At 38.6% G+C, this 12,935-nt stretch overlaps 1 protein-coding gene across 7 annotated transcripts in view; it reads right to left on the bottom strand.

Annotated features, from left to right (window-relative positions):
- JMY (junction mediating and regulatory protein, p53 cofactor) overlaps window positions 1-12,935 on the bottom strand; it is a 106,710-nt gene that overhangs the window by 17,525 nt on the left and 76,250 nt on the right. For 5 of the 7 annotated variants that reach the window (XR_003521966.2, XR_003521964.2, XR_003521965.2 and 2 more), the window contains exons 8-9: window positions 7,780-7,875; window positions 5,038-5,638 (exon numbers count right to left, since the gene is read on the bottom strand). Coding sequence is in view for 3 of the 7 variants with exons in the window: in XM_027604819.2 (XP_027460620.1) it covers window positions 5,038-5,638; window positions 7,780-7,875 (697 nt within the window). In the remaining 4 variants the exon portion in view is untranslated. Of the gene's footprint in view, window positions 1-3,271; window positions 3,583-5,037; window positions 5,639-7,779; window positions 7,876-12,935 lie in introns of all 7 variants that reach the window. The other 2 variants (XM_027604818.1, XM_027604820.1) reach the window with 1 other exon arrangement.

Here is a 12,935-nt window from a genome sequence, read left to right as displayed (position 1 = left end):
GCAGTATAAAATCTTTCTCCATTAAATGCAATTTTATTGTTTTGCTAGGACATTTCAACTTTAACCACTGAATACTTAGCATCCAAATTGAGATGTGCTATTAAGTATAAAATACAAACTGGACTGACTCAGTAAAAAAAAAAAATAAACTACATTGTGAATTTTTTATATTGATAGGATGGTTAATATACTATTTTGGATACATCATATAAAATAAAGTTAAATCAATTTTGTATGTTCCTTTCTACCTTTTCAGTGTGACTGTGAGAACTGTTTTAATTACGTCTGTGGATCATACTGTATTTCTTTCAGACAGTGTCATCATAGTTACTTCTTAAAGGAGGAACCCACAGAAAAGAAATTAGAAACTAAATATAAAGTCTATATAATTATATGTATTTACTTATGTTTAGAAATTTCCTTCCAGGACACTATTACCTATGGCTGTTTCTGAAAAGAGTTTTATTATTATTTTGAAAGATTTTATTTATTTGAGACAGAGAGAGAACCCAAGTGGTGGGGGGGGCAGCAGAGGGAGAGGGAGAAGCAGACTCCCCGCTGAGCAGGGAGCCAGATGTGGGGCTTGATCCCAGGACCCAAGATCATGACCTAAGCTGAAGGCAGAGGCTTCACTGGCTGAGCCACCTGGGTGCCCCACTGAGAAGAGTTTTAAAGGAAGACAAGGCAGAACAGGAGATACTCACTTTTTATTTCATGAAGTTTTGAGAAATTATTTTTTTCTGAAGAGCTAATTAATGATTTAAAACCCTCAAGAAACAGATTTGTAATAGGAAATAAAATTATAGACCTGTTAGCCATCTGTAGAGAAGCATCTAAAAGTTCAGTCTTAAAAACAATTTCCCAAGACCACATACAAGGCAGTAAGAATAGCTCCTTTATCAATGCCTGCTCAAATTGGTGGGGATTACAACTAGTCTATGGTTTGCTTCTGGTACAGGATACATTATTCTTTTATAAGTAACTTTGCAGATATCTGAGCTCATGTGTTTTCTGGGAGTATTTCACTTTTCTCTCAACATTAAAACATATGCCAGCCATAAGTAATAATCAGCCAAAAAAATTTTTTTAGGCAATTTTCAAAATGGTATTCACTGTGGACATATTCTTAACATAGCTCTAAGGGTAAATTAGCAGCCAAAAGCTAAAAATAACCACCCAAGCACTTGAACATACGAACTGCTGCTGCCATGTCTACATGTTGGGCAGGATCTGGTGGGATGGGTGAAAACAAACGGAGATGATGGGCTGGTCTGAGCAAGTGCTGGTGGGCCATGTACCTAACTGGGCTACTGCAGGCAGCTGTAACCAAAAGACGGAAACACTCATTTATTGAAGGCCCAACTGTGGGGTTAACTAATCAGTGCCTAAGATGGTAGTTTTAGGCATAGGCTTAGCAGCTCACCGAGAAGCTCCAAGCAAGAGACAAGGGGATAGGTAACAAGCACTGTGAAGTGGCAGACAGTGTGGAAGATTCCCAGGCAGATATGCTGAATCCCTAGACATAGTCGCATACTGAGTAGACACAATAATATATTCGTATCTTCTACAAAGCATAGTGTACAAAGGTATAAGCACAAATGGTTTGAAATTAATTTGGGATCCAAAAACACTGGGGTCCTACAAAGTGGTAATTAGGGCCTCTATAAATAGAGGAAAAAGGGATACCAACAGCCCAGTGCCCAAGGCAGGACAGTGGTGCTACTGAACGCTAGCTGGAGCGCACTAAAAAAGGTAATATATAACCACTTATCGGGGGGAACGCGATTTTTCACCCCCCGCTTTTTGTTAAAGCTACTGATTAGTGCAGATGCTGATGCAGAGAGGTAGGGATGAGAGCACTGTAGAAGAACATCTACATTTTCCTGATGGATCCATGCCCAAAAGGAGCAGGTAAAACTGCTTTTAGTAGTATTTTATTTGATATATCCCAAACAGTATCTTTCAACATGTTAGTAATATAAAAAAATTAATGACACAGTTTACCTTTTTTTGTATTATGTCTTCAAAATCTAGATGTATGCCTGCATATACATCAGATCTACTCAGTCAGAATCCATGGAAGTGAAAGCCAAGAATCTGCATTTTTAATAAGCTCTCCAGGTAATTCTATGATCAGGCATGTTTAAGAATCACTTTGCTAACAAGTAAGTTTATTATTTTTACCTACTTCCTTCCCAGGGCTATCAGTCTCCCTCCCGCCCCCCCAACTTTTGGTGAATGTTGTAAAGCCCATAGAAACAGTCCATCAAGAGAGTATAAGATACTTACTAGAATATATGTGCATATTTGCATTACAGTTTGCACAAGTTGTAACATTTCAGTTAGGACTACTATCAATTCTATATATACTATTTATAGCATATGCTATCTTTAATGACTGTATTTAGCATAATTTGTGCCATAGAACTATATAATTAGCTTATTACTAAAATGTGGTAAAGTAAAAACCTCTATTACTTTAGGAGAACCCCAAATGTGTTACCAGTACCCACAGGTGTACTCAGAAAGATATGCATACACTTACTACATATTTATATTAGCTGCAATTTTATCTGTATCATGCAGTGACTATGATAAGCCTTAAAATGATAAACCTACATTTTATAAGCTTAGAAAGCTGAATAATCAGACAATGCAATCATTTTTCTAAACTGATCTCAGAAAATTCCTTTGTAGGCAGCTAAGAAGACACCAAAATTCAATACACATTAAGTTTGTACCTGAAATACTTTAGTCAGAAAAAGCCTTTTCTGTATTTATTTTTAAAGATGTTACGTGTCAGAGAGAGAGCACAAAAGCAGGGGGAGCAGCAGCGGGAGAGGGAGAAGCAGGCTCCCTGCCGAGCAGGGAGCCCAAGCGGGACTTGATCCCAGGACCCCGGGATCATGACCAGAGCCGAAGGCAGACGCGTAACCCAGCCACCCAGACGTCCCGCCTTTTCTGTTTTTAAAAACAAGAAATACGACTGTCACTTTACTGAGATAAGACTACCTCTTTATTTGGGCTACAGCTATATTGTAGAAATTTTTCATGAGCAGGATATAAACACAGCATTTACAGTATTTTTGAAAAGTGCTTTACTGTTAAGTTTCTAGAAACTACACAAAACCTGAAGTTCATAAATCTGTGGTCCATGCTATAACTGAGCTGTATAATAAATAATAAATCTCATCAATAAAATCTAACAGACCTCCTCATCCAATAGAAAAGCTGTATTACTGATGCTACGAAAGAAAATAGGACCATTTACTTGTTAGTTTTCCCAGTCTGTGCAAGGCAAAGCTTCCTCTTCATCCTCTGACTCAGGGGACGCTTCTTTGATTCTTCTAAGAGCTTCATGGATGCTTCGTGTTAGAGGGTCTGTGTCAGGCAGAAGTGTGAAGGATTCTCTCAGAACTTCCTTCTGTACCTTCTTCAATTTTACCCCTTTCCTGATTTGTGCCAAGATATTATTACTATCATCTTCATCAGGAAAAGGAGGTAGAGTTCGCTGTTCAACCTTTTTCAGATGAAAACTACCACGCTTCAAGGAAGCTAGCACCTCATCCATGGGTGAGCTCACTTTACAAATGAAAGAGAACAACGACAGTTAGGATCATGATTAAGAGTCCAACTGGCAACCTCTAGACTTTAGGACTGTGTTAGCCAAGGACATGGAAAACAATATGGACCATGAAGTTTGGACTGAAGGTTTCCCAGGAACACATGGGATCCCAATTATGCTTGGACAAAGAAACAAACAAAGCCACAACACCCAGACTCCAAGTCCAAGTTATTATTTCTATCATTTCCCATGTGAGAGAAGCAAGCAGATTGGGAGCTAGAAGGTGCTCTTTGGGAATATAATGGGTGAGACTCCCAAAGGATTTCCATAATGCACCAGCTCAATCTAAATTCAGACAGCAATTGAGTTACAAATGTAATTTTAAAGAACTAAGTTTTGATTCACTATGGTGATTTTTTATTTTTCTTTTAAAGAGGTTTTTTTTTTTTATCATTAAGTAAACTCTATGCCCAATGGGGGCTCAAACTCCTGCCCCTGAGGATCAAGAGTTGCATGTTCTAATGACTGAGCCAGCCAGGTGCCCTGACTACAGTGACTGTTCTGTTTTTTTCCATTTAGTTGTTCTACATATAAAATTCTACTCCAGTTATGGTAAGAAATATTTTACAGTATGGTCTCTCAGATTAAAATTTAACATGCACATTGTTTTATATAATATTCTACCAATGAAATCTACAGACCAGGATTATTCTGTTCTTTCCAAGAACAGCTTTATTAAGGCTTATCTGACATGCAGTAAATTGTATATGTTACTCCCCATTCTTCCTTTATTTTTTATTTTAAGATTTTATTTATTTACCTGACAGAGAGAGAGAGAGAGAGAGAGAAAGGGAACACAAGCAGGGGGAGTGGCAGGCAGAGGGAGAGGGAGAAGCAGACTCCCCGCTGAGCAGGGAGCCCGATGCCGGGCTCGATCCCAGGACCCCGGGACCATGACCTGAGCCGAAGGCAGATGCTTAACGACTGAGCCAGCCAGGCGTCCCCTTCCTTGCTTTTTCGTACAGAGAATACCAAGGCCCTCAATAAATATGTGACCAAATGTTACATGGTCCTGCCAACGTCATCCTAGTGTGACAGTCCTGCCCAGCTGGCTTACTTTCTCTGATGTGAATACCTTCCTTGTATTTCCTAGGTTAAATCAGATTTTATTTTAAACACAGAAGGAACCACTTCCTATGTATTACCAGAGAGACCAAGTATCACTTCAAAATATATAGTTTTTAAAACATCTCTAAGAGCTCAAGAAGGTACACATTCCTGTGTCTATACACATTTGCCGATGTGGGTTGGTAGGATTTCCGCCAAGCTGGGACCATGAAAACCTATCTGCTGTCGAATAATGTCCGAAAATGAAATGTTTTAAGCTCTGTAGGGTGCTATGAAATAGAAAGTCCTGTGCTTACGTCTCACTCTATTCAGCAGAGGAACGTGAATGTGTCTGTCGAACTTACCTCTCCTCCTCTGCAAAGCTTCAGCAGTCTTTCTGAGCCGCTTCCGGGCACTGACCAGCTGGCTGCTGTCAAACAGCTGTGCGGGTGGTGCGCTAGCAGGCTCCGCGGTCCTCATCTCGCTCCCCTCTCTACCAAGCTGACCTTTCTCCAGGGTCTCCAAGGAGTGGTCCTTGGCAAGAGGCAGAGGGGGCGGCGGTGGGGGAGGGGGAGGAGGGGGTGGGGGCGGAGGGGGTGTTGGAGGAAGAGGTGGGGGGAGTGGCGCTATGGTAACAGAACCCGGTTCGAGGTCAGTATTATTCAAAAGTGGAAGAGAAACCGCGGGCGGCAGTTCAGAGGTAACACCACTGAGAGGTAATGAAGGGGCTTCAAGTTGTGCTAATGAACTATCTTCAAGCTGTGCGAGGCTCTGGGCTTCTGTTTTCTGCAATGATGTGAGCTTCCCTCTTCCTTCCTCCACCATTTCATTTTTCTCTTCTACCTGGGGCGCTCCTGGCAGAGAGTCACACTGGTCCTCACAGGGCACGGGACTGGCTGTGCTTCTTCTTCTTGAATGAGCCAGGCGCAATCTGGTTGATTTAAGTATGACTTGGCCAGGGTACCTCTAAAAAATCAGAAGGTATCGTAACTGGTCAAATTACATTAAAACAATTTATCAACAAATGGCTATTTTCTCCTTCAGATGCAAGATGTTATTTTGGACCTTTTTTGATTTTTCAGGGAAAGTTCTTTAATAAAGTTAAAACAGAAGACTACAATACCAAAGCATAATACCACAGCATAATACCTTTCGACAATTATCACTGAACTCTATTTGCTTATCAAATCCTTTATCAAGGCCCTGGTCCTCTCTTATCCACTTAAGAAGCCAACTGTTCAGAATTACCATAGGATTTAAAGATTTTTAATGGCTGAAATTACTAATTTTAATGACAAAATAGCGAGACAAAATACGAAACATAAATGATATTGGTACACAGAAAGCTATGAAACTATTAGCTTCACATGTATTTTCACATGCTTACAGATAAAAAATTAAAAATTAATGTTCTTTTTAAAAATGTTTCTTGGGGGGGTGCCTAGGTGGCTCAGTTGGTTAAGTGGCTGCCTTTTGGCTCAGGTTATGATCCCAGGTGTCCTGGGATCAAGCCCCACGTTGGGCTCCCCCCTCAGCGGGGGATCTGCTTCTCTATCAACTCTGTCAAATAAATAAAATCTTCTTTAAAAATTAAAAAAAAATAAACAATATATACATTTTTATGAGGGAAAGAGAGGGAATAAAATTTTTAGTACTAGTATACACAACTTTTTCTATCTTTTACTACAGTAAAACCTAGCATTAATGGATCTGGTGAACAATATTTACTTAACACAGGGTTTATCCTTGTCAGCACAGACCATGAAGTAAGACTCCTGAGCACTTCTGCAACTAGAACCATTCAGCTTAAACACAGTTCCAAGGAAATGTCTGGCTGCTGTGATACTGGCATCCAGTTCATGGGTTGTTAGCCTCGCAAGAGAACTGCCAAAATATTTCTCATGTAGCTTGATCCACTCGCTAATTCTGGCAGGATCACTTCCATAGATTGTTCCCACAGGTTATTATTGTATGTGCTATTAATAACAAGTTGATGCCTGAAATGGACTCTATAGTCAGTTGTGAACTAATTAACTTTATAAAACTAAAATACATACATACATACATAAAAATTTTTAAAAATCCAGGTTTGCCAGAGGCCCTGACCATTCCTCTTATCCTACTGAAGTGGTAGACCAACGGCACGAGGGTATTAATGTGGTACACAAATGGAAGAAAGGTATGGGGTGCCTGGGTGGTGCAGTCAGTTAAGTGACCGACTCTTGGTTTCAGCTCAGGTCATGATCTCATGATCTCAGGGTCGTGAAATCAAGCCCCGTGTCAGGCTCCACACTCAATGCACAGAGTCTGCTTGAGACTCTCTTCCTCAGGGCGCCTGGGTGGCTCAGTCGTTAAGTGTCTGCCTTCGGCTCAGGTCAAGATTCCAGCGTCCTGGGATCGAGCCCCGCATCGGGCTCCCTGCTCCACGGGGAGTATGCTTCTCCCTCTCTCACTCCCCTGCTTGTGTTCCCTCTCTCACTGTGTCTCTCTCTGTCAAATAAATAAAATTAAAAAAAAAAAAATTTTTATTTAAAAAAAAAAAAGACTCTCCTCCTCCTCCTGCCCCCACTCTCTCTCTCTCTCTAATGATATCTTTAAAACAAACACACACACACACAGAAGAAAGGTAGCCCTGTAATCAAACATTAATTTAAAAAATTATTTTAGTATTTTATTTATTTGTTTATTTGAGAGAAGAGAGAGGAGCGAATCTAGAGTATACTCTGCCAAGCGCAGAGCCGGACACGGGGCTTGATCTCTCAATCCTGAGATCATGACCTGAGAGAAAATCAAGAGTCAGACACTTAACCAACTTAGCTACCCAGGTACCCCTAAAATAATTCTTTTTTTTTTTTTAGCTTTATTTAAATTCAAGGTCGTTAACAAATAGTATATTATTTTTAGGGTAGAACTGTGATTCATCAGTTGCATAGAACACACATTGCTCATTACCTTATTGTCCATCAACCCATCAGCCCATCCCCCCAATAATTTTATTTTCTAAATTATAAAGGAAAACCTAAGTTTTTCTCATAATCTTCCAATAGGACTATATATGAAGCTGTTTAAAAAAGCAATGAAAAATAAATTGATCATACATTTATTACCTGTTTAAAAGTTCGAAGTCTATCCAGTGTTCTTTGTCTCTCCTGGCTAACCCAAGCACTTTTTCTTTCTTCTTCGTCATGCAATTTTTCTCTCTTCTGGTAAAAAATTAATAGTAATTCCATTATGATGTGTCCCATTCATTTTTATTATTAACTAGGGGGTAGGAGTGGGGGGGAGGAGTTCTCCCAATAAGTAAAATGGGTAACTCCAAAGAATGATTCATTAAACAAAGTGTTTCATAGCATGAAACTACTAGTTTTTAATAGAAATCATAGTTTTAAAATTCACAATGATATGCTGACAAAAAAAATACTGTTTCTTTTTTTGCATTTACCCACAATTAAAGATGTTTACTCTGAAAAGTAAAATATCTTCTCTAGATTAAAAAATGTTCCATCTTTGAGGTTCTGGCTTAAAGAGTTTAAATATAAAATACCTGTAGCTGCTCTATTTTGCAAAATCAAACAGTTCACCTTAAAAATAAAATCAGCAGCCACCTGGCCAATAGTTTAGATACTGCACCATCATTCAAACAATATAACCAGCAGTTAGGAAAAAAAAGTATTTCTCTCAGTATTCATGAATCATCTGGATTAGTATCACACCTTGAAACTGAGTTATCTGCACAGAAATTTAAAAATTTCCCTATGTTAATGCTAACTGGTAGTAACTGTGGAAAACAGTTTATATGTCTGGAGTATGGAGGCTCCTCAAAAAATTAAAAATAGAATTACCTTATGATCCAGTAATTCCACTACTAGGTATTTACCTAAAGAATATGCAAACACTAATTGGAAAAGATATATGCACTCCTATGTCTACTGCAGCACTATTTACCATAGCCAAATTATGGAAGCAGCCCAAGTGTCCACCTATAGATAAATGAATAAAGAAGCTTTGGCATATATAAAACAATATTGCTCAGCCATAAAAATAATGAAAACTTGCCATGTGCAACAACATGGATGGACCTAGGAGTATAATGCTAAGTGAAATAAGAGAAAGACAAATACCATATGATTTCACTCACATGTGGAATTTAAGAAACAAATGAGTAAAGGAAAAAAGAGACAAACCAAGAAACAGATTCTTAACTATAGAGAATAGATCACTGCCAGAGGAGAGGTGGGTGGGAGGAAAGGGTGAAAGATGTGATGGGGATTAAGAGTACACGTTTCATGATATGCACTGAGTAATGTAAAGAATTGTTAAACGATTATATTATACACATGAAACAAACACAACACTGTATGTTAACTATACTGGAATTAAAAAATAAAATTCCTTATGCTGCTGAATCACCTAAAAGGTATCGAATTAAATCTGATTTCACAGAACAAGAATTAAATGAAAAGGCAATGATTTTATTTCCTGCTTTGTTTTAAAAACTAGGAGATACCTCCTACAAGATCAATTAATTTCGTGTGAAGAGGACCGTGGTCTCCAGTGTGTCATTAACTTGTCTCTCTTCCATTTGTCCTTTTCAAATTCAATTTTCCATTATTATCTTACTCTATTACCTCTCTTGTTTCCCACCAGCTTTTCCCTGGACAATTTCTAGTGAGAGTTACTACTTCATTTGTCTTGGATGATTATACTGAAATCTAAAGGATGATTTGAATCTTTAGGCTGAAAGTGAGCATCCAGTTTCAGGAAACACTGATGCACAATGATCACCTGGTAAAGTTACTAGACTTCCACAACAAACAAAGACTCTTTATGAGTATCCACGCAGAAAACTCAAGTCTCATGGAGGATGGGTGGAGGGAGGGGAAACCTCAGGCCTCTCACTGCAACATTCAAAGCTACAAGAAAGTGTTTAACAATGTCTCCAAATTTGGTGGAGAGAAAATATGACAGTATGACCTAGACAAATTGTCTCTTAGGAAATGCCAGAACATAGAATATATGGTAACCATAAAACTTTCCTGAAATGGTACCTCAATGAAATCTAGCTCTAAGATGAATCAAAATAAACTCAGGAAGAGGAGTTGTGATAATCTATTTTGGTGGTTTTTTTCTTCATAGTTTTTTTTCTGTATTGCTTTATTCTTTTATAACAATCATTAATGTCTTTTTATAAACACAGTAAGGTTTTTAAAAATGAGTAAGAATGGTTGAGAAGCATTTTTGCAAGCCACTAATTAAAATTGCTTTTAATAGAAGAATTTTTAAAGTAGCAGTAAAGAAAAAGTTTAGAATATGCTTTTTTAAATCTGGTAAGTGATCAAAATTTATACACATCAGGATACTCAATTATTCAGGAAAAAAACCACCTTGCTTATAGATAGTAAAATAAAATTAGAAAATATTAAGAGCAAGGAAACTTTTTTAAGATCGTGTAATAAAAAAGGATGGCACGTTAAAATACCATCTAAGAGAGTAATATGTTAGGGGAAAAGCAGCTGAAGATAAAGAAATTCCATTCTTCCATCAAACACATCAATTGCCTGTCAGCCAGGCCCTATCGTAAGCCCTAGGAAAGCAGAAGGGATGTGTACATGGTGCTGAGGAAGAATAGGCATTAAATAGACCTGGAGGTTTAGCTGTCAAGCACCAAGTAAGAAACGGACCCTGCTGGAGGTGCAGGTGGTGAAAAAGAGGAAAAAGAAGAGAGCACAGGCAGTAATCTCTTGGACAACAGCCTTAGCAACATTTTTCTAGATAGGTCTCCTCAGGCAAAGGAAACAAAAGCAAAAATCAAGTACTGGGACTACACCAATATAAAAAATTTTGGCACAGTGAAGGAAACCATCAGCAGAATGAAAAGACAACCTGCTGAATGAAAGAAGATATTTGCAAATATGTCCAGAAAGGCATTAAATCTGAAATATATAAAGAACTTATACAACAATACCAGAGAAAAAATAATAATCTACTTTAAAATGGGCAGAGGATTTTTCAAAAGATATTCAAATGGCCAACAGACACATGAAAAAATGCTCAACATCACTAATAATTGGGGAAATGAAAATCAAAACCACAGTGACATATCACCTTACACCTGTCAGAATGGCTAGAATGAAAAAGACAAGAAATTAACAAGTGTTGGCAAGGACGTGGACAAAAGGAAGCCTCGTGCACTGTTGGTAGGAGGATAAACTGGGGCAGCCACTGTGGACAACAGTATGGAGGCTCCTCAAAAAAACTAAAAATAGAAATATCCCATGATATAGTAATTCCACTTTTGGGTATTTACCCAAAGAATACGAAAACTTTAATTCAAAAGGCTATATGCACCCCTATGTTTGTTGCAGCATTATTCACAATAGCCAAAATATGTAAGCAACCAAAGTGTCCATCAAAAGATGGGTGGATGGAGATGGGTATGTACAATGGAATATTATTCAGCCATAAAAAGAATGAGATCTTGCCATCTGTAACAACATGGATGGACCTAGGGGGTATTATGCTAAGTGAAGTAAATCAGACAAATGTTTTATGATCTCACTTACATGTGGCATTTAAAAAACAAAATAAACAACAACAAAAAAGCAGAAACAGACCCATCAGTACAAAGAACAAACTTGTGGTTTCCAGAGGGAAGAGAGATGGGCAGGTGGGAAAAGGTGCTTGGAGGGCAATGGAAGGTACTAGCTTCCAGCTATGCAATGAGTAACTCACAGGGATAAAAGATGCAGCGCAGGGAATGCAGTCAGTGGTACTGTCACAGTGCTGTGCGGTGACAGGCGGGAGCTGCACTGGCAGTGAAGACAGCATGATGTAGAGAACTGTCACATCAGTATCTGTACACCCGAAACTGAAACTAACATACCGTTGTGTGTCAACTACATTTCAATTTTAAAATATCTTCTGTTAGAAAAGAAAGTATTATGAACAACAAACTAGATAAGAGACTACATCTTAACTGTTCAACACTACAAGAGATTGTACTTATGTGATACCATAGAGATGTTAGCAATGGCAATCATACTGCAAATGGAATGCATCAAATCAATATGCTACATCTTAAATTTGCACAATGTTGTATGGAAATACATGAATTAAAAAAACTGTCAAAAAATGGTTTTTAAAAAAACCACTGTAACCAAAATAATCTTAAAACTTCTGATCAGTTTTCATAAACTACACCTTAAAATTATTGTTTGTACTTTTTTTTTTTGACAGAGAGAGACACAGTGAGACAGGGAACACAAGCAGGGGGAGTGGGAGAGGGAGAAGGAGGCTTCCCGCTGAGCAGGGATCCTGATGTGGGACTCGATCCCAGGACCCTGGGATCATCACCTGAGCCGAAGGCAGACGCTTAACCGACTGAGCCACCCAAGCGCCCCTGTTTGTACTTTCTTGAAGTGAAACCCATCAGTTATGAATGTGGTTAATAAAACAAGAATTCACTTTTTAATGGGAAAACTGACTTGTGTCCCCACCACCATTTCCTTCTCTTACTCAATTTGTCTCTGAGCTTAAAAAAAAAAAAGTAGCTTTACATTTTCTTTATTGTTTCAGAGGCTTACTATCAAATATTAAAATAAACTTCCTTAGTCTTATTTAATTTGCAAGGATTTCCAGAATAAATTTTTGAGACAATAATGTTAGTATCTAGGAATGCGCATTTTAAACCACCCAAGAGATTTTAATAAAGGTGGTTTAAAACTAGCTTTGAAAAACAATGATTTGGGGCGCCTGGGTGGCTTAGTCAGTTAAGCACCTGCCTTCGGCTCAGGTCATGTTCCCAGGGTCCTGGGATCGAGCCCCGCATCGGGCTCGCTGCTCAGCAGGGATCTCCCTCTCCCTCTGCCTGCTGCTCCCCACTGCTTGTATTCTCTCTCTCTCTGCCAAATAAATAAATAAAATCTTTAAAAAGGAGAAAAGAAAAACAATGATTTATTTTAATGTAAGCCAACTTGCCTTTTCCTACAGTTATGCATGTTAAGGAAAAGGAGATGGTTAGTGGGCTCATCTCCCATACTTAGCATTCCACCCAAAGCTGGTATTCGGCAGAATTAAAAGGCAGATGACATTTATCTTTGAGATCTCCTCAAGTATCAGTTTCCTCATTTTTACTCTTCTTTGCCCTAAGAAACTCTTGGAGAAAGGATTTGATAGTCATTCTAAAAAACTAATTAGGGGCGCCTCGTAGCTCCTTCAGTTGTGTCTGCCTTTGGCTCAGGTCATGATCCCAGGAGCATTGGGC

This window comes from Zalophus californianus, chromosome 5 (genome assembly GCF_009762305.2).
Source record: "Zalophus californianus isolate mZalCal1 chromosome 5, mZalCal1.pri.v2, whole genome shotgun sequence".
NCBI classification, from domain to species: domain Eukaryota; kingdom Metazoa; phylum Chordata; class Mammalia; order Carnivora; family Otariidae; genus Zalophus; species Zalophus californianus.
Note: the sequence above shows the minus strand (reverse complement) of the source record. Positions and strands in the feature narration are given on the sequence as shown.